The 25,505-nt window shown below is 49.3% G+C and overlaps 3 protein-coding genes across 7 annotated transcripts in view; 2 read left to right on the top strand and 1 right to left on the bottom strand.

The window, feature by feature from the left end:
- Ewsr1 (EWS RNA binding protein 1) overlaps positions 1–13,879 on the top strand; it is a 28,208-nt gene extending 14,329 nt beyond the window's left edge. For 2 of the 5 annotated variants that reach the window (XM_032917025.1, XM_032917027.1), the window contains 11 exons: positions 1,479–1,690; positions 2,564–2,744; positions 5,506–5,540; positions 6,073–6,105; positions 6,593–6,711; positions 10,789–10,918; positions 11,968–12,090; positions 12,454–12,616; positions 12,850–12,947; positions 13,095–13,347; positions 13,472–13,879. In XM_032917025.1, coding sequence (XP_032772916.1) covers positions 1,479–1,690; positions 2,564–2,744; positions 5,506–5,540; positions 6,073–6,105; positions 6,593–6,711; positions 10,789–10,918; positions 11,968–12,090; positions 12,454–12,616; positions 12,850–12,947; positions 13,095–13,347; positions 13,472–13,511 — 1,387 coding nt within the window. In that variant the 3' untranslated portion in view covers positions 13,512–13,879. Of the gene's footprint in view, positions 1–1,478; positions 1,691–2,563; positions 2,745–4,321; positions 5,126–5,502; positions 5,541–6,072; positions 6,106–6,592; positions 6,712–10,788; positions 10,919–11,967; positions 12,091–12,453; positions 12,617–12,849; positions 12,948–13,094; positions 13,348–13,471 lie in introns of those variants that run through there. The other 3 variants (XM_032917024.1, XM_032917026.1, XM_032917028.1) reach the window with 2 other exon arrangements.
- Positions 13,880–17,777: 3,898 nt separating this feature from the next.
- Gas2l1 (growth arrest specific 2 like 1) lies at positions 17,778–23,910 on the top strand. The gene is made up of 6 exons (XM_032916251.1): positions 17,778–17,902; positions 18,635–19,288; positions 20,487–20,594; positions 20,676–20,772; positions 20,861–21,032; positions 21,366–23,910. Exons 2-6 carry the CDS (start codon positions 18,656–18,658, stop codon positions 22,390–22,392), a joined length of 2,037 nt encoding a protein of 678 aa, XP_032772142.1. The 5' UTR covers positions 17,778–17,902; positions 18,635–18,655; the 3' UTR covers positions 22,393–23,910.
- Positions 22,800–24,853, bottom strand: Rasl10a (RAS like family 10 member A). Its single transcript, XM_032916252.1, is given in 3 exon segments — positions 22,800–23,492; positions 23,617–23,741; positions 24,423–24,853. Coding segments are annotated over 3 exon segments (546 nt in total). The 5' UTR covers positions 24,642–24,853; the 3' UTR covers positions 22,800–23,290.
- Between the last annotated feature and the right edge of the window lie 652 nt (positions 24,854–25,505).

The following is a 25,505-nucleotide window of genomic DNA, read 5'->3' as shown; positions in this document are numbered from 1 at the left end:
CCCTTAACTTACTCGGCCTGCTTTCTTAGAGAACAGTGGACTGAGCCCTCCCCCCTTGATCACTAGTTGAGAAAATGCCTTACAGGTGGATCTCAGGAGGCATTTCCTCAAGGGAGGCTCCTTTCTCTGATAACTCCAGCTTGTGTCAAAACCAGCCAGGACAGTGTCCCTTTCATAGGTTGACACTTGGATACAAGTAGGAGCAGAGGTGGCAGGGTTTATAACTGTTCCCTAGCAGAGCAGGTCCCACCTGTTGGGAGGGACAGCTGATGTGACAAAATGAATTGGTACACATAGACAATTTTTTTTAAGATTTTATTTATATGAATGCACTGTAGCTGTCTTCAGACACACCAGAAGAGAGCATACAGGTTGTAGGCCACCATGTGTTACTGATAATTGAACTCAGGACCTCTAGAAGAGGAGCCAGTGCTCTTTACTGCTGAGGCATCTCTCCAGCCCCCTAGACTGAATTTTGACAGGCGTGGAGAGGTGCGAAAAGTACTTAGTTTAGTTGAGCATATTTACAGGTCATTGAGAGTCTTCCCCAGCCAGGGTTATTCTGTGTAGTCCTGACTGTCTTAAAATTTAGTCTAGGCCAGGCTGGCCTTGAACTCAGATCTGTCTGCCTCCTAGGAGGCAGTGTATTGGAATAAAGCCTTGCCTTGCCACTATACCCAGCCAAGAGTCTTTGAGGTCTATTTTTAGTAGTATGTGTGGGTGCATAGACTACCTCCTGAGTAGGTTCACAGAGACCTAACACCATCCTAATACAGCATCCTAAGGTCTCTTACCAGTCTTATCTTTATTCCTAGATTTCTAAGGATGGAATATGTTTATTTGAAAGGTTAAAACTGAAGCAAAGCAGTTTGGCATTTTCAGAGTGGCATACTTACTATGCTCGTCTTCGCACACTATTGCCAGGCAGGCATTCCTTGGAAAGTCACAGTCACCACTCAACTTATTTAGATGGTTGGAGTCGAACACTTGCCTAGTGTGTGAGGCTCTGTTGGAGCCTAGAAACTACAAAAAGAAAGAAGGCATTCTGGGAACTAACTGCTTCACCTGGCTCCTCTTCATCCTTGCTTTCAGTGTCTTTTCACTTCATTAGTGCACATGTACATAATCTGCCCTTCCGAACTGTATTTGTCTTAAATATAGTTGTAAAGAAACATTTTAAATGGGAGCTCTGTACCACAACTCAGTGTGCATATGGATTATTCTAATTTTCTCTCTTGCATTTAAAGCTTTATTATTAGAAATCCAAAAGGTGTTGCCTTAGCCAGGCAGTGGTGCACACCTGTCACATAGGAAACAAAGGCAGAAGAGTTGTGTGCAGGTGGAAGGTCAGCCTGGGCTATACTAGTGAGATCCTGTCAATGAAAGTAAAAAGAAAGTAGTTGTTAGGATGCCTATGAATGTCTTGTATTTGGGGTCATGATTTTTCTCCTTCCTAAAAATTTTGTTTTTTCTTTCAGCTACTCCTCTTCACAGCCAACTAGTTACGATCAGAGCAGTTACTCTCAGCAGAACACCTACGGGCAGCCGAGCAGCTATGGACAGCAGAGTAGCTATGGTCAACAAAGCAGCTATGGGCAGCAGCCTCCCACTAGTTACCCCCCTCAGACTGGATCCTACAGCCAGGCTCCAAGTCAATATAGCCAACAGAGCAGCAGCTACGGGCAGCAGAGTGAGTTGCTAAGAGAGAACACTTAAGTATGAGTGGTTTTGCTTGGAGTTTCTGAGAATGGGCAATGCTTGTTACTATTGTTTGCTTCTGGAGTTGAGTGAGTATAAGTTATAACATGGTGCGTGGTAGTCTGAATGCCCAAGTAGGGGCTCTATCAGCAGGGTGGGCACTCTGCAGTGAGTAGGACTGGCATTCTTTAAGACCCGCTTTAAACATTAAGAGAAAATGGGAAGGTGGCTAACTATAGAGGGCTATTGTGTTTTTTGATAGCCAAGTAAAAACGGTTTTGATTTTGTGTAAATCCATAAGCAGAGGGAGCGAGTCTTGCTTACAGAGTGCTGTGGAGAGCACACCCCACCCCGGTGCTCATCCTTGCATTTGGGAAGGAACGTGTCTCCTTCACCATTCAATCTCTACCTCAATTGTTGCACTTTTAAAATTGAATTGCATGATCGCACAAAGTTTGCAGTGAGACCCTGACTCTAAGGGTGGGGGTGGGGGCAGTGTTTGGATGACCAAATAGCTACTTGTTATAATTCAGCCTTTGTATGTCAGGGCCCTAGGTAACCTGCCTCTACTTTTGGTGTTGAGAGGTAGTAGGAAGAAACTGCATTTGGAGACCTCTGAAGCACAGAAACTTACAAATATATTTTTTCCAGAAGAAAAATCCTTTGGAAGTAGTTTTATAGCCTAACCATACAGGGCTGTTGTAGCCTTGATGAACCACTAGTTCTTAAAGAGAGCTTCTGATAGAAATACTTTTAGCATGGTATTTATGTAGTTGCTTGTAGTGAGTTCCATGAGTCCGAGAGAAAGACGTCAGGCAGTAATGTGAATGCTGGTCGTGGCTTACAGATGTGACTCTTTCCTCAGGTTCATTCCGACAGGACCACCCCAGTAGCATGGGTGTTTATGGGCAGGAGTCTGGAGGATTTTCCGGACCAGGAGAGAACCGGAGCTTGAGTGGCCCTGATAACCGGGGCAGGGGAAGAGGGGGATTTGATCGTGGAGGCATGAGCAGAGGTGGGCGGGGAGGAGGACGCGGTGGAATGGGGTAAGAGCAAACCTTTTCTCCTTTTACCTAATTTTGTTTCATCCATAGGATTTTCAGTGGAAAGAAGGGACTGAAAGACATAAGAAATTATTCCACATTTCCATGGACAATCTATTGAGGTCAAGCTATCTCTTAAAACATGGAAATGTCATTTAATGGCAGTTTGCTTTTTTTCCCTGCCAGTAACTGTTGTTGGGCTGGGGTAAACAAAGAATGGCTTTGAAACTAGAGCTTTCAGTCCCCTTCATGGTTTTCAGAGGTGAGAGCCTCTTAGGGTAATAGATTTGGGATGGAACACACACAACCCTTCTAATAACCCTAGGTTTTAACTAATGTCCTGAACGATTGTCTTGAAATACCTGGTGTATGTACTGCAGAAAAAGAATGCAGCTGTTTTCCAGTGTTTGTACCCAGAATTGTTGAACATGATGAAGATTGACTGGCCCCATAACCCTTAAACCATGGCCTGAGGGTGCCCTGATACTTAGTTAAGTTGGAGCAGAGAACAGTCTTAATAGCTTTCTTACAGAGTAATGTATGTGAATATAGCATCGCTCCCTATTGGAGATTTTTTTTTAAAGTCTAAATTGGTTTGACCATTGTGATTGATGGCACAATCTGGTTTAGAAAACTGTTTAGATCAGTTCCGTGACCCTGCTGCCTCTGCCTACCCCCTACCCTCCCTCCCTCCATCCCTCTTCCCTTTCTGGTGTCTATACTTTGATGAAGGTGAAGTATGATGTTGGTGGTTATCATAATCAGATTTAGTTAATGTGTGTGTTCTGTCCCTATATAAACTAGTAAAAAAAAGTTATGCAGAATGTTGTAGTGAATATAAATTTGGTTAACTGTTAAAGAAAAACTAGCAATTCTTTTTTATAGATCAAACCTCAAAACAGATTAAGTTGACCTATTCATGTATTAGTAAATTTCTGTACTTTTGAAAGATGTTTTGTTTATTCTGCATAACTTTAATAAAGTCTTCAGTGAAATCTTTATTGGAAAAAAGTCTTTTTATAAAAATACATGCAAATTTTTATGAATAACTTTTGACAATGTAAAATTGGTCTTCTGATTTGGAAAATATCATTCCATTATAAAGGTTTCACGTCTTTATGGATGTTTTAAAATAGACATAGACACTTGAAATTACTATCATCACGTCTCAAATCACCTAGTATTCTTAGTATTTTTCAATTGCAAAAGCAATTTGAAGTTTATTCATCTTAATACTCCAGAAGTGATGATTCTACTGACTTTGTTAGACTGCTATTAGAGGGGCCCATCTTTGTGGATGAGAAGTCTCTCCTGGAGCCATAGAAGAGACCATGGCCTACCCCATAGGATTTTAACAGAACTGTGAAGCAGTCTGTTGGATCCTGTGAGGACAGGACACGGGGCAGTTCTCTTTCCCTTTTTTTTATTGTGGTGTGGTGATGGTTTTCAGTGTCTGCTACAGGTAAGGCGCTCAATGTTGTTAACATGCCCTTTTTCATTGCCTCAGTATTTTGATATTTTTCATTGGCTGTTAAACGTGGAAACTTTTTAACATGCTTTGTCGCATTTATATGCTACAGGTTACAAAGTGAGAGCCTTGTATACACTTCAATACTTAAAAAGTACCCGTACTCAGTACTCAGCCGGCAGCATAATGAAAAGTGGGACTAGACACGGTGTCCATATGGAGAGGAAAAATATACATAGAATATTTTAAACAAAATGTATTCATTGTATAAATGGAATCCTTCTGTAACTTTGGTAACTGCATACTTGTTGTTTGGTAATGAACCAGAGGAGGTATAATACTCTAGAATTGTGTAACATTAAAGTGTAAACTTTGTGTTTGAAGAGAGAGAGAACATTTTATGGTGTGTACTTTTAAAAAGGAAGTAAAGCTGCATGCAACAGCTTGAAATGTATATTTAGGTATTAAAGGTGCAATACTGGTTAAGAGACCCTCAAGTCTTCCTACTGGGGAGCTACCTTTATTTACTCCTAGAAAATACTGCCTTTCCCCTTCCCCCCCTCAAAAAAGGCCACAATATATTCCCTCTCCTCTATGTATAGTATGTATGTTGCCGTAGGCGTAACTGGTATGTCTATAAAGTTGCACCCCCAGTCCGCTGAGCCTTGGTATTTATTGTAAATTCTCCTTTCACAGTAACTATTGAATCCATTAGGGCCCTGGACTGTATGGCTTTATGCTGAAGATTGGCTGGATGCGTCCTCCGATGTGTGTTGTAGACATTTAATGTGGTTGTCTCCTGCTTTATTATACTGTTAACTTTATTATACTGTTGACTTGTGAGGAAACAAGGCCTCATTTGGCTCTCCCTGGGAGAGGTTGAGGGTGCACCTTTATGAACATGGAAAGGTTCATCACAGCAATTGTCTCTGCCTTCTTGTTTCTACACCACGTTCACCTGCTGTTTCAGCTGATTGGGGTGGATGTTTGGGATCTAGGGTTTTTTTGTGTTTTTTTTTTCTTCCTTAATTTGCCAAGTATTGCACTATTAATACCAGCCCCTGACATGAAAGAGACCAACCACACTGGTGTGTCCAGTCAGACAAGCAAGGTTGTATATTAAGGAGATTTGAGCGAGCTGCCCTGAAGAAAGGCATAGTGACAAGATGAGAGAGATGCATTGTTTGGAGATGTGTTTAGCCAGTGCCCTTCTTCCCCACGAGCCCTGCCAAGGCTCAGAGCGGTACTGGCTTTTAAAGGGAAAGGCCTTCATTTCTTCGTTTATCCCCCCAGCAGCGCTGGAGAGCGAGGTGGCTTCAATAAGCCTGGTGGTAAGTTTTTGAGTATTACCATGGATAGTGTTTAAAAAAAATACAGTCAGTTTTTCTAGAAAACTATAATTTTTACTAGTTTCATAAGTGGTTTAAAAATGATCTATACAAAAGAGACTAATGGGTACTGCCGGCATTGTCTTAGGGGTAATAAGGTTAACCTATGGTTACAAAACAAAGGGTAACTTCACGTATTGAGCAACTGCTTCTATAATATGGGGGAGAGTACAGCTTTAATTCGGTTTATGTGGAGGAAAGGTTTTGAATTTAATTTAACACTAATTCGGCACATGAAGCATTGAGAGTGTATTTGGTTAATGGTTTAGAAACAAACGAGCAAAGGGAAAAAAAAAAACCCTAGCAAACTCACAAACGCTAAAGGGCCACTGCTCCATCTTAGCAGTGCGGGTCATTTTGAATTAATGAGTCCCCATCAAATGGTGGTGTAGTAGATAGCTGTGTGTGTTTGTAAGGTTTGTAGCTTGCAAGGCTTGCACTAACAATATTTTATATGATCTTTCCTGGTTGGCAGGACCCATGGATGAAGGACCAGATCTCGATCTAGGTAACTTTAAGTTCTTGAACTTTAACTGAGCTGTTTTGAATGAATGCCATAGAAGCAAGAGTCCAGCAGCTCAGCAGACTGATACCAGTACACTGACCCATTCTGGGGGAAAAAAGACAGTTTGGGACTTCCTTTAAATTGTTTTAAAGTGGGGTTGGGGATTTGGCTCAGCGGTAGAGCGCTTGCCTAGCAACCGCAAGGCCCTGGGTTCGGTCCCTAGCTCCGAAAAAAAAAAAATTGTTTTAAAGTAATCAAAAAACTTCGTCTTATTATCAATATAGTGTGCGGCTGGTTCTCTTGCCATTGTGATGAATACTGTTTGATAATAATGGCCGATTGGACCAGAAGCCTTTATTATTATCTGGACCTGATGGGTTGTGTCTGGGGTTGAAAAATAATTAGAAGTTTGAGGCCAGCCTAGCTCCAAAAAAAGAAGCCACTGTTAATTCAGAGCAGTAATTGTGTCTTATCTTATTTTCTCCGGAAGGCCTTCCTATAGATCCCGATGAAGACTCTGACAACAGTGCAGTTTATGTGCAAGGATTAAATGACAGTGTGACTCTGGATGATCTGGCAGACTTCTTTAAGCAGTGTGGGGTTGTCAAGGTGAGTGATAGTGATTGGGTGATCTAACAGAAAGTGGGTCCACGGAACATATTTGAGATGCTTGGACTATGCTGAGAATTGTTCCTTGTTTCGTTGACATCTTGGCATTCACTCCTCAAAACAGTCTTTAATTCAAGCCCTGTGTGAGGGCTGGGAGGAGCTAGTGGTGGAGCACCTCCCTGGTATGCATGCGATACGAACTACAAGATAAATACCCGCCCCCTTGTTATCTGGGTTGTTACTGTTAATTGTTTTTTGAAACAAGATCTCATGCGATCTGGCCATGTAGCAAAGGATTACCCAATCCCCCACCCCAAAATGCTCAGTTTACAGTCTTGTGTACCATACCCAGCTTTAGCCAGATGTTTGTAGATGAAGAATGCTAGGCAGCTGGTGATTCTGTTACTGAGTCTGCTGTTCTCTCAGAAATAAACTTGTCTTTTTCTGTTATGAAGAGGAAAGGTGATTTTTCTTAATATTCCCTGGATGCTTAATAACTTGGAGACTTTTTTTTCCCCAAATTATCACTTAATTTAAATGATTACAAAAACACTAAAACACGTTGTGTGATGTAGAGAAGAGGGACATTTACATCTTTATAGATTGATTTCCCAGCATAAGGGCTAAGGTTTGCCAGAGGGGTTAGTGTGTGCCTTTGATGCCAACACGGAGGGAGGGAGGGAATAAAAAGGCAGAGAAACGGAGCTTTAGGAGTTTCGTTTGAGAAAGGGCCTCATCGTGTAGCTCTAGCTGGCCTGGAGCTTACAGAAGTCACCTGCTCCTTGGTTTTGCTAGCTTGTTTTTCTTTTCCCTGTTTACAGGCCTGTTGTGACATTTTGTTGAAAGGTTTACCTGAGTCTCCATTCCCAGGAAGTCTGGTTCTTCTGCTTTTTTCTCTTTACAGTTATCTTAAAACTCTCATGTTTTGTGGGCGGGCCTGTGCGTGATGCACAGAGTAGCTCTGGAGGTCAGAGGGAACTTGTGAGAGTCTGGTCTTCCCTGGTGTGGGATCCATGCATTGATGTAGAGGCAGGTGTGACCAGTCCTCTATACAGGTTAACAATTTATAATGCAGTTTGAGAATAAATAATGTTTTCTGATATTAAAGCCTTAAAGGTGTTCAGTTGGCTTTTAAGATTATACTTTATGTTTATGTGTCTCTTAAGTTTATGTCCGTACCACATGGGTGTGGGCACCCAAGGAGGCCAGAAGAGGGTGTCAGATGTCATGAAACTGGCACTATAGGCAGTTGAAAAGTCTGACCTCAGTACTGCAGACTGAACATAGATCCTGTGCTAGAATACCCATGGGTTCTGTAAGATTTTTCTCTGGCTCGTTGTGCATGCTCACACATTTAACATGTACTGTTAATGATTTTCTGTTGCCTTACCCACTCTGGGGAAAAGTGATCCCCAAATTCCTACGTTTGTATTTTATATTTAAGATGTTGATTATTGGCTGGGTGTGGTGTGCATGCCTTAGTCCCAGTATTAAGGAGACAGAGGCAAGTAGATCTCTTAAGTTGAGGACACCCTAGTCTATAAAGCATGTTCCAAGACAAACTAGGGCCACACAGGGAAATCGGGGAAGAGGGAGGGTGATTATTTTTGTTCAGTTATTAATTTAGAAAAGGTGTATCTTGGACTGGAGGGATGGCTCAGTGGTCAAGAGCACTGACTACTGCTCTTCCAAAGGTCCTGAGTTCCAATTCCCAGCAACCACCTGGTGGCTCACAGCCATCTGTAATAGGATCTGATGCCCTCTTCTGGTGTGTCTGAAGACAGCTCCAGTGTACTCACATACATTAAGTAATTCTTTTTTAAAAAAGAAAAGAAAAAGTGCATCAGTGCATATGTGGAGGTCAAGGGACAACTTGCAGAACAGTTAGTTCTACTCTGCTGGAGATCCAACTCAGGTTGCAGACTTGCAGCCTGTGCCTTTACCTGCTGGGCCCCCTTGTCAGCCTCTTTGTGTGTAATTTGCTTGGACCTTAAACTTACTTCCCACGGTGGCCTTGAACTAAACTTAATCTTCCTACTCCTACATCCCAAGTGCTGGGGTTATGTGCTTGAGCGACCATGTCTAGCTAGTTTTGGTTTGTTTAGTTATAGGGGTCGGGGGTGTTTTGGGGGGGTTTAAGATTTATTTAGTCTGTATTAATGTTCTGCCTGCATGCCAGAAGTGGGCATCAGATCCAATTACAGATGGTTATGAGCCTTCATATGGTTGCTGGGAATTGAACTTGGGTCCTCTGGAAAAGTAGCCAGTGCTCTTAACTGCTGAGCCATCTCTCTTGAAACTCAGATTCTCCTTTCCTCTAACGTCTGAGTGCTGCTACTCAGATTCTCCTTTCTTCTAACGTCTGAGTGCTGCGATTAAAAATGTGTCCCAAATCACCCAGCCACTGTGTTTGTTGGGGGGTGGGGGGAGCGGTTAGGGAGAGAGGCAGACTCATGCGTTCGTGCACATAGAGTTGTACTATCAATTGGGGTTGGGGTGTGCTCTGGCCAAGTCAGGAGTTTGCCATCACGTCTGTTTGTGTGCTTGTTTGCTTCCTTGTGGACAGAGAGGTTGCATAGGGGTTAAGGGCATTGGTTGCTTTTCAGAGGACCTGGATTCAGTTCCAAGAGATCCAGCACATAAGCGGTATATAGACACATGTTGTTAGAATGCTCATTCACAAAAAGTAGAGATTTTAAAATGCAGGTCCTCATTCACATGGGGCTGGATAGATGGCTCAACAGTTATAAAGCACGTGCTGCTCTTCTCAAGGACCCAAGTTAAGGTCTCAATACAGCTGCAGTTCTGCGGAATCTGAACCCCTTTCTGGCTTAAAACATTTCCTTATTCATACAACTAGTTTGCTATATTCTTTCCTGTCATAATTTTTTAATAATATTGATTAATACATGTATAATTTTAGGGTTTTTGAGATGATAGTTTACTCCCTGTGGCCCAATCAGTCCTGGAACCAGTGATGATCCTTCTACTTGACCCTCTGGGTGGCATTACAGTTGTGAACAACAGTGCCCAGCTTGCTTCAATAGAGTAGTGCTGGAGAGGTGCCTCAGTAGTAAAAAGCACTTGCTACTCTTTCTGGTGACCCAGGTTCATTTCCCAGTATATACAGGGAGGCCTACAGTGGTGACTCAAGTTCCAGGGGATCAGACATCTTCTCTTGGTCTCCGAAGGCTCATACAGAGTCACATAACTTTTTGTTTTTAAGTCTTCATGCTAACTCAAAGGCTGCTCAATAACATAAAAGTGCTTGCCACCAAGCTTAACAATAGTATTCTTTTTATAGATATGAGTATTTGAGTCATTTTTTAAAAATACTTAATTTTGAGCCCTATAGCATCAAGTATTATTAGGTACACGCATAAGCCTGTATAGATTGGACATCGTTTATGTGCATGCTTGTTGGACAGAGTGGTTTCTAAGTTCAAGCCGACCACAAACAAGCCATCTTTCCAACTCTTTGGAGGAGGTCAAGAATTGTGTAGTATATTCACAGCCTCAGTATGGAAGGGGCGTTTTGTTCTCTGTCTTTTGTTTGTTTTTCTATTCTGTTTTTAGAGAGTTGGGGATCAAACTCTGATCCTGTTCATGCTAGATAAGGGCTCTTCCAATAAAGTGCATCTATGGAGTGACTTTCTTTAGAAGAGTTACAGCTCCTGGCTTGACTTCGGTGCCTCTTTGGGTTCATAAGACTACTCACAGGTACCAAGACCAGGAATAGGGCCTACACTGCTTGCTTTTGATTCTTTAATGAACATGTGTAAGGTGTAAAGTTTATCTAAATATCTATTTGTTGTGGATGCTGAGGAACTAAGTCACTCACAGTTTGACATCCTGAGGAAGACTTGACCTTTATTAAACTCTGTGGAATGAGACTGCCATTTTTGGGGGTTTCACTGTGTTGCCTTGATTGGCCTAGGGATAGATGTCCTTTTTGAGTGATGGGGTTAAAGGTGTGGACCACTACACTCTGCCTTTTGATAGTTGGGGGAATGTGGGAACTATTGTAAACTTTAAGCTTATGTTATAGTCACATCTTAATTTTTGCTTTATGTATAGATGAACAAGAGAACTGGACAACCCATGATCCATATCTACCTGGATAAGGAGACAGGAAAGCCTAAAGGTGATGCCACAGTGTCCTATGAAGATCCACCAACTGCCAAGGCTGCCGTGGAATGGTTTGATGGTAGGATGTTCTCTTTATCACTCTGAATTCTGCTCATTCAGGCACACTTAAGAACAGTTTCATTGCCACCTTCCAAGAAAGAAAGGATCGTGCTAAAACACCTTTTTTTTTTTTTTTTTTTTGAGTCTAGAAACAGGAGGCATGTACTTTTCCCCTTTCCTGATGAAGGGAGTGGGGGACTTGAGAGTTGAAGCAGTAAGATTTGCTCCAGGGGTTGCTCACTGTGTGCCCTTCTGCTGTTAAAGGACACAGGCACTGGCCCTGGGTCAGGACTGTCCTTTATTATGTGTTTGAGTGCATAGCCCCCATGTCCCAGCTGCAAGTACTTCTCTGAGCAGACAGTTCAGTGCAGAAAATTCTTCCAAAGAGACGTGTCAAGGATAGCACCATGGGAGAAACACAGAGAATGTGAACATCTTAGCCAGTGTACCTTGAGTGTTACGGGCTATGTCAGTTATGTGCTGTGCAGAGCCTCTACCACTGAGTTTATCCCAAGGCCTTTTGTTGAGTAAAGGTTTCATTATGTGGGCAGGCTGATTTTGAACCTGACAGTCCTGAAGAATTCTAGAATGTAATTTAACATCTTTTGTTCTGACCTCAGCAGTGAAGTTGGTGGGTGTTTTGTTTTCATTTGTTTCTTTGTTTCATTTTCTTTCTGCTTGTTTTGAGACAGAATCTCATGTAGTCCAAGCTGACCTCAAACTCCATATGTAGCTAGTGATAACCTTCTTTGAGCTTCCTGATCCTCCAGTCTACCTTTGCTTCCCAAATGTTGAGATTATAGCCCTAGGCTAATTGGCTGCCATTGCCATGCCCAGTTTTATGCAGTGCTGGGATTGAACCCAAGCCTTTGGCCATGTTGAGCAAACCCTACCAATTGTGATACATTTCCAGTCATACCAGGAAAAGGCCTAGAGATTGTGAGAGGGCAAGTTTCATGCTTCAGGATGTGTCCAAGTTCATTAAGGTGGAATCTGTTGAAAAGTAGTTGCTTGGAGAGGGAAGAGTTGGAATGTGAGGATCACTGGTGTTCTGTAATCTTTTTCCAGGGAAAGACTTTCAAGGAAGCAAACTTAAAGTTTCTCTTGCCCGAAAGAAGCCTCCACTGAACAGCATGCGGGGTGGCATGCCACCTCGTGAGGGCAGAGGAATGCCACCGCCACTTCGTGGAGGTATGAAGCACTCTTGTTTTTAGCTACTTTGGTGTTGTGTTAAACAGGGTTAGTTTGGTTTTGGTTTTTCCAGTAATATTTGTCCTTGAGAAGCTTAGTGAATAGTTAACAAAGAAAAGGGTGTATAAAATTGACACTAGACCATTGAAAGCCAGCATTGCATTAGTTATATGGGTTAACTTGTTAGAGGGAGTGGAAGTTCTGGGGAACATCTGACTAAATGTAGGCTTCACTATATGAAAATGCCATAGGTAGAGATTACATGAAGTGACACAGAGGAATGTGAGGGGACAGCGCTGTGAGCCTGTAGGAGAGTTCACCATAGCAAAGTTGCTACAGAGAGGTGATTAACTGTTATTGCAGGTCCTGGTGGCCCAGGAGGTCCTGGGGGACCCATGGGTCGCATGGGAGGCCGTGGAGGAGACAGAGGAGGCTTCCCTCCAAGAGGGCCCCGAGGCTCCAGAGGGAACCCCTCTGGAGGAGGAAATGTCCAGCACCGAGCTGGAGACTGGCAGTGTCCCAATCCGTATGTATTTCTCCCAGTAGATCGACACCTTATTCCTGCTGTGGGACAGGACTGGGGGTGAGGGGGCGGGACTCAGCACTCTGGTTGCTTCTGGAGGTTCATCACTGCCTGGCGTTGTCTGCAAATCCTTGTGCTTTGTGCCTGAAACCCTATAATTGTGCAGAGTGTGGTGTGAATCTCTCTACCTTTCTTAGTTCTGTTGGTGATTTCTGTTGTGATACAACTTTATGCAGGGGCTGTGGAAATCAGAACTTCGCCTGGAGAACAGAATGCAACCAGTGTAAGGCCCCTAAGCCCGAGGGCTTCCTCCCGCCACCCTTTCCACCTCCGGGTAGGTACAGGTTTTCTGGAGCACTTCAGCTTCCTGGTGATTGAATAGTGTCTGCTCTAGGAGAAGGATTAGCAGATCTACCACAGTGTGTCCTCCGTGTCTTGGCTTCTGCTCCTGACTCACCTGTCACTCTTGTCCCTGCCTTAGGTGGTGATCGTGGCCGAGGCGGCCCTGGTGGCATGCGAGGAGGAAGAGGTGGACTCATGGACCGTGGTGGTCCTGGAGGAATGTTCAGAGGTGGCAGAGGTGGAGACCGAGGGGGCTTCCGAGGTGGCCGTGGCATGGACCGAGGTGGCTTTGGTGGAGGAAGACGAGGTGGTCCTGGGGGGCCTCCTGGACCTTTAATGGAACAGATGGGAGGAAGAAGAGGCGGACGTGGAGGACCTGGGAAAATGGATAAGTATGTGGTGGGAGAGCACTGCCCCTTCCCAGCCTCTGCTGCAGTGAGTCCTTGGACACCTGGGGGCTCTGACAGGGTTTTCTGTCCTTTCTCATTCTGACCAAAGGGTCCCTTTGCTTTGCAGAGGCGAGCACCGTCAGGAACGCAGAGACCGGCCCTACTAGAGACCTGCAGAGCTGCATTGACGACCAGATTTATTTTTTAAACCAGAAAATGTTTTAAATTTATAATTCCATATTTATAATGTTGGCGACAACATTATGATTATTCCTTGTCTGTACTTTAGTATTTTCACCATTTGTGAAGAAACATTAAAACAAGTTAAATAGTAGTGTGCTGAGTTTTTTTTTTGTTTTGTTTTTTGTTTTTTTTTTTTTTTCTTTTTAAGATGGTTGTTTTAAGACTTAACAATGGGAACCCCTTGTGAGCATGCTCAGTATCATTGTGGAGAACCAAGAGGGCCTCTAATTGTAACAATGTTCATGGTTGTGATTTTTTTTTAAATAAAATTCCAAATGTTTATAAACTGTCATCCTTCTCTGTTCTGCAATCTCTCATGTCCAGTTCTTTCCAGCCCTCACTGGATGGGAGCAGGGACTTGTGATGCCCTTGAAGACGCCCACTGGCCATGTGTTTCCACCTTTGGCCCTGAGGTGCCCACTGGAAACCTTGTGCTCTCCTCCCCAGCTCTTGGCTTCACTTCAGAAGGCTCTGAGGCAGCTTTCATCATTCCAACTCCTACTATCTGAAGCCACAGGATCATCTTGTGCCTTTGCTGGGACAGTGGACCTGACCGTGTCTTCTGCAGTCCCAAGTGGTCATTCTTACTACTCTGCTGCCTTCTAACTACAAAATGGGGCTTCCCCACCAAGCTGATCTCCCATTCTGTATTTTATTTATCTTTGGTTTTTAAATAGGGCTTTTCTTTGTAGTCTCTGTTGTCCTAGACCTTGCTCTGTAGGCCAGGTTGGCCTCAAAGTGATGGGATTAAAGGCAGGTACCACCACCCCAGCCCCACCCTGTGCTGAGAAGGTCCTCAGCTGGGACCCTTCTTTGAAGAGCTGCCTCTGCTTCAGTTTGACAGGAAGTAGGGCTTGGTTCTGTCACAGCAAACAAGTAACCATTAATACCGCACACGAGTCTCCATCTTAGTCTGTCCATTCCTCAACATTTACAAGACTACGACGAACCACAAACTAACTCGACTCCCTTTTCCCATCCTTGCCTTTTTTCCAGAGGCCAGGGCACCTTAAGGACACAAGAACTTGAATGGTTCCCACCACACTTGTGTGAACTCAAGACCTCTGCTTTCAACTATTGTCTCACCACACACCCTGCTCTTTTCATTTCTGCAAACAAGTCCCACAGGACAGTGCCCCTCTACACACAGTTGTGGGGCCTAAAGTCATTGCCACCAGGCTTCTACCAGACACTATGTCAAATGTCCTCACATGTTGACTCCAAACACCTGATTGGAGAGAGCTCAAAGAACTTAGCATTTACTCAGGTGTGATGGTGCACAAGATGTTGCAAATAGGATTGCAAAATTGAGGTCACAGTGAGACTCATACAACTGGAGACATCTCAATGGTGGAGCACTTGCCTAAGGGTGGAGCGGTGCCTGGCAGTGTAGAATCCATCCTAAGGCTGGTGGATTCCTCAAGAGGGAGGGAAAGCAAGACAGCAAATAAAATTTCAAGTGTAGCTTTGTGGCCGCACAGCACAGGTCTTGACAAAAGTGGTTGGTGTCATGCGTGGAAGAGGCTCAGTGAGTGCCCCTTAGTACATTCAGGGTCCAGTGTAGCAGTTGGCCCCCCACCATCCCATTCTGCCTTGTAGGTTTGTAGGGTTGTAAGGGCAACACTCAAGTGAACTGAGTTGAGTCTTTTGCTTTGTTTTGTTCTCTTGCAGGGCACTGGACAATCCCAGAACCATCTGTCCGCAGCTAACAGTCTAAAACCTGTGAATTTTCACTAGGTCCTGGTCCTGGACTGGGCTCAGCTCATATACAAAGAGTTGGATCTGCAAGTAACCCAAGGCTACAAGGTGGCCCTGGTCTACTTTGGTCATCAGGAAATCCCAATGTTAGAGGCTACAGTATGGGACAAGACAGGCCCCAGTTCAAGGAACTGCGAGACGTGTCTTTGTTGCTCTTCCCCTCAGAAGAGTAGGAGACATGTCTCCATCACTAGATCATATTGAGTTGAACTAACAATACTAATGTGACAACTACAGTCCCATTTTACAGATGAAGTCACCCAAGCTTAGGGAGAGTAAGCATGGTACCTAGTTTTTGTGTAAGAGTTTCAAGATAGAAACATTCTATCCCATCCCGCATGGAAGCTCTTCGAAAGGAAAGTAAATAATTCAAAATGGCTTCAGGAAGTCCCTGAAACACACCAGATTTACTAGGCCCCAATTTGCCAGGATAAGCAGAGCTAAGCTGCAAAGAAAACTCTCAGACAAGCTAAGTTTTGAAAGGAGACTCTTGAGACCAGAACAGCTGCCTGAAAAAGAAGTTTAGACCAACTGAGGCACCTGGAAAGGACATCCCTGCTGCCTGCAGGCTGTGATCAGGTTCCCAACTTTGTGAGCTGTCACTCGTGCTTGGGTGGGCCTTTGGTGATGCTATTGTTTGAGACATGTCTGCTCCTGTAAGTAACCCCAGTAAAAATTGGGCTTTTGTGGTATCAGTACTTTGGTCCGTTATGGGTTCCCTATGAGGAGTGAACAGACGTGTGTGGCATCTTTCCCAGAAGTTTGTCAGACAACACTAGTGACCAACAGAGCCTAGATTCATCCCTGTCTTTCCTATGTCCAGAACCTTAAAGCACAGCGAAGTGGCAATAGGTAGGGGTCAAATGCCTGCAGAGTTGCTGGTAGCAATAGTACCTCAACCTTCTTGGTCCTCAGCTTCCCTAGATTATAAAACTCAGATGGGGCTGGCAAAAAAAGGCTCATGGGATAAGGGAACTTGCCACCACACTACCATACCCAGTATCCCACATGGTAAAAGAACTCCCCAAAGTCTGCCTTGCACATACCTTGGCATACACACACATACACAATAGATGTAATAAAAAATATCGGTGTATTGGATGATTTTGAAGATGATTGCTGGGTACGATGGAATGGTTGTTCCAGGACAGGTCATTTCTCAACTCCCTCACTTAACATTCAGTTTCCATAGTCAATTCTCCAGGACCTCACTCCCTACTAGGTGTTATTTAGCAGTCCCTGGCCCACAGTGTTCACCCCCAAACCTAATCTAAACTCAAACACTCTCCTCACTAACAGACTTCAGTTCTTAACAGGCAGTCAAAATCCAGCATCCCCTCTCACCAACCTAAACCACCTGACTTTCTCAGAGGCTCCCTTCCCCCACCCCACCCCCCACTCCTCGCCCCTGCTCACAACAGCAGTTACAGGAGCCCCTTCTGGCTCCTAAATCAGCCTCTCCTGCTCTTAATTCCTCTTTACAGAGGCCTGGAATCCCAGCAGAGAGAGCAGGATGGTGAGTTCAAAGCCAACCCAGGCTACATAGCAGGAATCTGTTAAAGGCATGGTGGAGCATGCCTTTAATCCCAGCACTCGGGAGGCAGAGACTGGCAAATCTCTATGATTTTTGAGGCCAGCCTGATCCACACAGGGATTTCCATGCCAGCCAAGGCTACATAGTGAAATCCTACCTCAAAACCACAACAAAGTCCAATAATAATAATAAACCTCTATAGCTTCCATGACCTTTGCAATGCATAGTCCACAAGACCCTAACGTTTCTAACACTCCAGCCTTGCAAACCTACCCAGTTTTCTTTCTCTCCTTCTTCCTTTCCTATTTTTGAGATAGGTTTCCTCAGTGTGAAAAACTTTCGCTCTAGATGTCTCCCAGTTTCCTCTGTCGCCTCCTTCCTTGATCTGAGTTAAAATTAAGTCTTTCCACACACACCCACTGATTCCAGTCTCTCTTCAGCATCTCATTCCTCTCTCGGCCGGTCCGGCGACAGTAGGGGGCAGGATTCCCCAGATCTTCCGCGCTCCTCCTAAGGCGTGTAGTTGCCCCTGGCACGCCCCCTCTTTTTAACCAAACCGCAGCCACCTTCCAATCTCTGAGCCTCGAGGTCCTTGTACATCAAGCTAAAGTCCCTGGGCCGTCCTGCAGGAAGAGCACACAGTTATCTGGCTTGCAGAGGTCCCCCCGGGACGGAGGTGACTCTGCAGTCCCCAGTCCCTATCGCTTCCGGGAAGGCCACTGTCACGAAGGAAGGACAACTGAAAGGGTCTGAACCCCTCCTGGGAAGACTCAGACGCCGAGTTAAAGGTCGCGGGATAGGGATAGAAGGGCGTCTTCGCCCGCCTCGGGGCCTAAGGCCCGAGAAAGGCACGGCCCCTTTAAGAGCGCGGCCCCGCCCCTTCCTGGCCGGATCCGAATTCCAGGGGGGCGGGGCGGAGCGGACGCCTGGAAGCAGCGAGCTCGGGCGGCGCCTGTGTGCGGCGGCGCGGCCCGGCTCCGGCCCCGCCGGGGCGATGCTCCCCGGGGCGGCGGGGTGAGCCAGGTGAGCGCGGGGACCCCCCAGGACCCCTAACCAGAGTGCCCGGAGGTGGGCCGGGCGGTGCGGGGTCTCTGCTTCCCAAGGCTGTGTGACCTTGACTGGGCACGCACCCTCTCTGGACCAGGCCGCGAGCACTGCGGAGGCTCGCTGGGTCGGTTCGGAGTCCCGGCCTTACAGGCACGGGCTCGGGCGGCTTTTTACAGCACGAATCCGGCCTGGCTGGGCAACCCGCATCCTCCACCCACTGCTCTGCGACCTTCAGCGAATGCCTGCCCTTACTGCACCTCAGTTTCCTCATCTGTAGAATGGAGATACGGTCGCTGCTCAGCCTGTGGCGCGGCCCTTAGCAGAGGGGAGAAGGAAAGGCGGGGACTTAGTGCAGGTTGTGGGCTGAGCAATGGAAATAGTCCATTCTGTGGCTCTGGGCGAGGCTCCTCTCCTGACCCTCCCTGCCCACATGTCTTCACGTTTTTAAATGGCCTCTTTTCCTCGTGGGTGCCAACCTGTCCCCAGCCACCCTCTCCCGACCAGCCAGACAGCAAACATAAACACTAAGATGGTATAAATATTACTGAGTCCTTTAAATCGGGTCATGGCACAGTGAGAACAATGAGGTACTACGTTTTCTCACAGCCTGCACTTAAACTTAGCGTTTCCTGAGTGGCGGGCTGGTAGAGGTGGACCATTCTGAACCCTTGTGAGTCTTCACAGCAGTCCTAACCTGTATCCCCACAGTGGACTCCACTGGCCCCGGGCATGGCGGACCCAGTGGCGGGCATCGCAGGCTCCGCCGCCAAGAGTGTGCGACCCTTCCGATCCAGTGAGGCCTATGTGGAAGCCATGAAGGAAGACCTGGCCGATTGGCTCAATGCTTTGTATAGTCTAGGTCTACCCGGCAGTGGTGATGGCTTCCTCACGGGGCTGGCCACGGGTACAACCCTGTGCCAGCATGCCAACGCTGTCACCAAGGCTGCCCGGGCTCTGGCTGCTGCCCGTCCAACCCGAGGTGTGGCCTTCCAGGCACACAGTGTGGCGCCTGGCTCCTTCATGGCCCGAGACAACGTGGCCTCTTTCATCGGCTGGTGCCGGGCTGAGCTGGGCGTGCCTGAAGTGCTCATGTTTGAGACAGAGGACCTGGTGCTGCGCAAGAACGAGAAGAGTGTGGTGCTGTGCCTGTTGGAGGTTGCCCGACGTGGGGCACGCCTTGGGCTGCTCGCCCCGAGGCTGGTACAGTTTGAGCAGGAGATTGAGCGGGAGCTTCGGGCTACCCCTCAGGCCTCCAGCGTCCCTGCTGCTGAAGAGGATGTCACTGAAATCGCCGCTGCACCAGGGGCACCTGCCCGCACACCCCGCATGACGCCCAATGACATTCGAAACCTGGACGAGCTGGTGAGTCTTCTGATTTCACACTGGGTGACCCCTGCCCATTCCCCCCATCTGGGGACCAGGTAGCAGAACTAATGCCACCTAACCCTAAGCCTCCCGGAGCCCACTCTCCGCAGCCTGCCCCACAAAAAGAGTAGTACATGTGTTAACTGCCAAGTGTGCACCTACCTGGCCACAAATATATGAGCCCAGAGAGGTGGGGGTGCTGAGGCCACGCAGCTCAGGTGGCCCCAAGGCAGATGAAACCCTAGCTTCTGGCGTGAGCTCCACTTTTAGTATTGAATGAGCAGCAACAGAGTTCAGTGCAGTCCTACTTGGAGGACTGTGACTTGGGGACCTTCTGGCACATGGGTGCTAGGGACAACATGCATTGGCAGCCTCAGACCTGGGGCTGAGTGGCTGCTACCCTGGGTTGAGGCTACATGTAGAAAGTTGTCAGCAAGAAGCCTGGTGCACCATGTCTGGGAAGACAGCACCGGGGTGCGCTGATGGAGAAAACCTAGCCCCACCACCAGTTATGGGAACAGGAAGTGCTCTTGGGAGCATAGGAGGTACAGGCCTCCAGCTCCCTCTGTCTGTCCCAAGACCTAGGTGTCCCTGCCGCCCCCGCAACTAGGCCAAGAGTTTCTTTCTTATCAGGAGCTTAGGGCTATGATATGCCTCCCCAAGAGTCAGGCGCCTGATGGTTGTGGGCCCAGTCACCACCCACTCCCCAGCCTGGGTCTGGATCACCCAAGGGCCTCCCCACCGCCCGTGCCTATTCCCTCTGGCACCGGGCTGCTATGGGTAGGGAGGAGGGTAGGCTTCCCACATAGCCTGGCATCTCCTGCCTCCATCGACATGTATGCAGAAGCATGCTGGGGCGGGGCGTTGTGCCCGTTAGTGTGTGTGTGTGTCTGATTGGGATGTGCAGCTGTGAGGATGGTTCCCTGCACTCATCCCCAACCTGCCTGACCAGGCTGTGGACTCACCAATGTGAAGGAGTTATGGACGGCTCCAGGGCTCTAGCGGGCCTAAGGCCTTTCAGTGATAAAGCCCCTGGCTTCTTCTCTCATTGGAGTTGGAGCCCCCACCCACTGTGATCAGGCAAAAGGTCCTGTGTAGGATGGAGTAGGCACTTCCTCCTGCCCTGTAACTGCTAGTTAAACCCCAGAGGGACTTGATCCTTGACCTTCATCAGCCTCCTCTTCTCTGGCTTCAGGTAAGGGAGATCCTAGGCAAGTGCACCTGCCCAGACCAGTTTCCCATGATCAAGGTCTCCGAGGGGAAGTACCGAGTGGGAGACTCCAGCTTGCTCATCTTCGTGAGGGTAAGTGGGGGAGGAAAAGCCCAGTCCAGCCCCTCAGGGGTGAGCTAGTAGGCCCACAGTGACCTGCCCTCCGGCCTGCAGGTGCTGAGGAACCACGTGATGGTGCGAGTGGGTGGCGGCTGGGACACACTGGAGCACTACCTAGACAAGCATGACCCTTGCCGCTGCACTTCTTCCAGTAAGTGCCTGCTGGGAGTGTGGGCCGCCAGCAGAAAGGGGCTGGTTCCTAAGGTATTGCCCCTCACTTGCTGTATCCATTCCCACAGCCCACCGGCTGCCCCAGCAGAGAACCGGGACTTTCTCTCCGCAGAGGGGATCACCCACTCCTAGCCCCCGCCCCGGTAGCCCAGTCCCTGGAAGTGAGCGCCGGAGCTCCCGGCCCGAAGTAACTCCCATCAGCCTGCGAAGCACAAAGGAGGGGCCTGAGACCCCACTCAGGTGAGAGGCTGGAGGATCACCTCCGGAGCTACCAGGGCTGGTGGGGGTGGGGCGTCCGCCTGGGCGCCATGACTCACACCCTGGGAAAAGTTCCCGTGCGTGGGGGCGGGACCGGCTTTCCATCTCCATGGCAACCCAGACAAACCAACAACACAGCTGGGGCGGGCTCCGGGCGGTGGCTGGTCCAACCCAGGCTTCGGAAGCCGAGGGCGGGAAGTCGCAGCCTCAGCCTGGACGCTCACTTGTGCCTGGAAGTCCCCTGGCTGCGCCCAAGCCTCACCAGCTCGCTCCACCCGCGCCGGTGATACACGTCTCTCTCGCACCCCACCTCAGGCCCCGCGACCAGCTGCCCCCCCTTCCCCGCTCCCGCCGCTACTCCGGGGACAGTGACTCCTCAGCTTCCTCAGCACAGAGCGGCCCCATGGGTGCCCGCAGCGACGATTCAGCCACTGGCTCCCGGAGGGAGCGGCCTAACCACCGGCTGACCTCTGGTCTAACGGCCTCCCCGAGACGGCCGCCCACCCCACGCAGCCAGTCTCGAGACCGGCTGGACCGGGGACGGCCTCGCATGGCCCTAGGAGGCCGAGGCGCTCAGCCGTCGGCCTCCAGCCCGGCACGGCGCACCCGCAGCCAGAACCGCGAGGAACAGGCGGTACTGGTGGTGCGCAGGGACCGAGACGGCCAGCACTCGTGGGTGGCCCGGGGCAGGGGTGGCGGGGGATCAGGGGGTTCTGGAAAGAGTACCCCGCAGACTCCGCGTGCCCGCAGTCCTGCAGCACCCAGGCCTTCCAGGGGCCCCAGCCCAGGCCCAGAGCTGGCTGCCACACCCGCCAGCATCTTCCGCTCGCCCATGCAGCTTGACCCACAGCAGGAGCAGCAGCTGTTCAGGCGCCTGGAAGAGGAATTCTTGGCCAATGCCCGCGCCTTGGAGGCTGCTGCCAGCCATACCCTCATGGGATCAGCCCCTGACCCTCCAGCTCCGGACTCTGCTTACTGTTCATCCAGCTCCTCATCTTCATCACTCAGTGTTCTGGGTGGCAAATGTGGCCAACCCAGGGAATCAGGTCGCACAGCCAATGGGCTGCCTGCGCCCCGCAGCCAAGCTCTGTCCAGCTCTTCCGATGAGGGCAGCCCCTGCCTTGCTGTAGGAAGGACACTGGATGCAGCCAGGAGTTCTTTGGCTGGCCCAGAGCCCTCTCTGACCTGGGCAAGGGGGCGGATGGACACACAACCAGACCGTAAACCCTCACGCATACCCACACCTCGGGGACCCCGCCGCCCATCGGGACCCACAGAGCTTGGGGCTTGGCATACTCTGCATTCGGTCACCCCAAGGACCGAGCCAGATTCTTCAATGTGATGGACCGGCTCCACTGCACCCACACCCCATTCCATTTTCTTTGTGGCCTTAACCTACCCTTTGCATCAGGGACTCCCCTTCCATCTCTTGAGCACCAGACCTCATGGGACCAGACCCCACGGTACCACATGGCACAATGGGACACCTGTTGTACATTCCGGTTTGGGGGATGAGCATTGCTATTTAATTACTAATATTATTGAATGCCTTAGAGGAGACCGGGCTAGCCCGGTGTCCAGAGGACCTGTGGTCCAATAAGCAGAACCTCTGACAGTAAAGTATTGCTCCAGCTCCTGGTTTTTGGGGACCGAGCCTTCATTATATGTTGGGATTCTAGAGTGAACTGCCTGGAGACCAGACCTCAATGCTCTGGACCTGTCTATTCAAGAAACCCTTACATTGTGCGCTTACATTTTTTGCTTTTGTTTTTATTGCCTGCTAAGGCGTGACTTTCAAAGTGTCTCCAGTAGCCAGTCTAGCAGTGGAGAGGTAGAGGCAGGTGGGTCTATGTAGTTCAATATGAGTGCTAGAAGCTGTATGAATACTTCTGATCGCATTCATATTCAAGTCCTTTCCAGCTGTGATTGTAACCCAATAAGGTCTTAGAAAAAAACTGATCTTGTCCAATGATTGGGAGTTGGCTGGGTCCAATCAAGGTCAAAGAAAAGCCCGATGGCCAGGAGTCTGGGTGGGAGCCTGCTTTCATGAAATTTCCCTGTTCAATCTGATCACATGAGGCTGCAGCGCGCTGGGTGCAGCGCCCCCTGCAGGCGCAGAGCGGGATGTGCAGGACGTGTGCGCACCAAAGCACAACGCAGAAGCTCTCGGAAGAGACGCAGCACGTGCCAATTGTATTTGGCTGAGCACTCGAGGTAGCCACAGCGCCAGCCCCTTCGAACTAGAGTGGCCAGTGCACGACGAGGTCCGAAGCGCAGCCGCTGACGGTCCCGCTTGTTGCCCACCACCAGGATGGGTGCCTCTGGCGCTCCCGCCGGCCTGGAGGCCCGATGGAGATGAGAGACGCAGTGCTGGAGACTCCATGGCCAGAGGAACCCACCCAATGTGTTCAAGTGAAGGCGGGACCCTCCTAGGGCCTGAGACTCCCCGGTGTGCTGCATACCTCATACAGCAAGAGACCCTCAAGTGGGCACAAAGTATGCTCCAGAAACAACCAGACTATACCCGCTCCCCTGGCAAGACCTCCACCTCCAGTCAAGCCCTCACCTGTTTTCCGCTATGCGTTGCCTCAGAGCTTTCACATAATCGAAACTGTCCGGGCTGCAGATGTCGTAGACCAGCACAAAGGCGTCCGTGTCCTGCAAGCTCCAGTCTTTAGGGTCCGGCCACTCCTAAGGGTAGAGGCTGGGGCTTACAGCAGACCCTCCTACTCCAGTTCATCCTTCCCCATCACCTACCAACAACACTCAGGACACACCAGATTTCCCAGCCCTGTCTGGATCTTGTCAGTCCTTAACTCCCCTACTTACTGGGCCTCCCATCAAACTACTATCCACCCAACGTATGCTCCTACCACAGCTGACACGGTAACTGACTGTCCCAGTGCAGCTGTACGGGTAAAGCCCTCTGGCCTAAACGCCTGCTGCTCTTTCCCCCATGCATTATTCTTACAGCTTCTTTTACCGAAACTTCACTTAGCCTCCCAGGTGCTGCTCAAATGCCAGCTCCTGTGGGAAGCCCTGAAATGCATCCAGCGCCAAAGACTGGGAGTCTGAGGGTGCAGTGGCCCCCTCTAGAAAGGATATTCCTGATTCTGGTCCAGTCTCACAGCGGCGCGGCTCAACTCAGGCAGTGCCGTGCCACACACTGACCCAGACAGCAGCCTAGGCAGGCAAGGAAGACAAGAAACAGCCACAGGGCATCTATCTCCAGGCTTGCGCTGGAAGCTCGCATGCAAAATACTTAAGACACACACCAATCCCAGAACCCGCTCCGGCGACCTAGGTCAGGACACGTGGACACCCACGTGGCCACCAAGTGTACACACACCCCTGGCCCCCTCGAACCGCTACCTCAAGACTTCTGGGGCTCGAGTCGGGTCCAGCGAAGTCACCATCGCGGATACTCAGGTCGTAGACGGCGCCGTCGAGCAGCACCGCCGGCCGGTAGAGTCGGGGACTGTCCGTGGGTCGGTGGCGCTCGGGATAGTCACCAAACAGGAACTGGCGGATGATGGCGGTCTTGCCCACTCCCGGAGCACCCAGAACAGCCACCCGCAGGCTGCCGCCCATGGCTGGCCCGCGCTCCCGCGCCCCGCACGGGGGAGCTTCATGAGCCCGTACTGCGCCTTGCTCGCCCTGCCCGAGGCACCCGTATCTCGCCGCCTCCTACAGCACCTGAGTCACAAGAGGCCAGGCCCGAGGATCGAAGCACCCGCAGCTCCGCGAGGAGAGCGCACCCGGCGCGGTGCAGACCCGCCCCCGCCCGCAGCTCCGTCCCCTTCTCGCTCCGGCGCCGGGAGCCGCCGCCCCAGTCGGCCGCGCGGGCGAGCCAGCGAGCAGGGCCTCCGGGAGGCGGCGATGAGGTAACTGCCCGCCCCGCCCCTCCCGGGGAGGGTCGCGGCTCAGTGACTGCCAGGCGGGTCGCCTTGTTAGAGCCTAGTTCCCCAGGTGGCAGGCTGCTCCTCTCAACCTTTCCAAAACAGAAGCCTCTGGGCGCCTCCTCCCTGCTCCTCCAACACCACTGGCTGCAACCTGGCTGGGGACCAAGCCCCGGCTCATAGAATCAGGCCACTTGGGGTCAGACCCAGTCCTGGGCTGAATGACCTTGGGCCAATCGTCGCATTGTCTGAATCGCGGTGTCCACCAAAGGCCGAAGGCTTCAAGGCTTCCTCCCCCTGTTTTGTGAGACCCTAGGCATCAGATCCTTTTCTGGACTTTGCCCTGCGTCAGTCTTTGAACCGCAGCCTCAACCTGGTATTCTTGGATTAAGGAGGAAGAAACTGAGGTCGGGGAGAGGTATCTGAAAGTGCAAAAAGCAGTGGGACTCTGGCCTGGGCCTGCTGGCCACTTTCTTTACACCTACAAGGACAAATGACCAGATGAACACTGTTTCAAAGGACCAGCCTGGAGGGGGTTGGGAGTGGAGACAAAGGT

Source organism: Rattus rattus, chromosome 11 (genome assembly GCF_011064425.1).
Source record: "Rattus rattus isolate New Zealand chromosome 11, Rrattus_CSIRO_v1, whole genome shotgun sequence".
In the NCBI taxonomy this organism is placed as follows: Eukaryota; Metazoa; Chordata; class Mammalia; order Rodentia; family Muridae; genus Rattus; species Rattus rattus.
The sequence above is the reverse complement of the archived record's forward strand: the minus strand, read 5'-3'. Positions and strand labels throughout refer to the sequence as shown.

What these genes read in the sequence shown, in the direction of transcription:
- Gas2l1 (XM_032916251.1), top strand. Translation starts at nt 18,656, where the DNA reads ATGGCGGACCCAGTGGCGGGCATCGCAGGCTCCGCCGCCAAGAGTGTG. An exon ending in GCTTGCTCATCTTCGTGAGG is followed by an intron (nt 20,595 to 20,675) that starts GTAAGTGGGGGA and finishes TCCGGCCTGCAG; the next exon opens with GTGCTGAGGAACCACGTGAT. An exon ending in GGGCCTGAGACCCCACTCAG is followed by an intron (nt 21,033 to 21,365) that starts GTGAGAGGCTGG and finishes ACCCCACCTCAG; the next exon opens with GCCCCGCGACCAGCTGCCCC.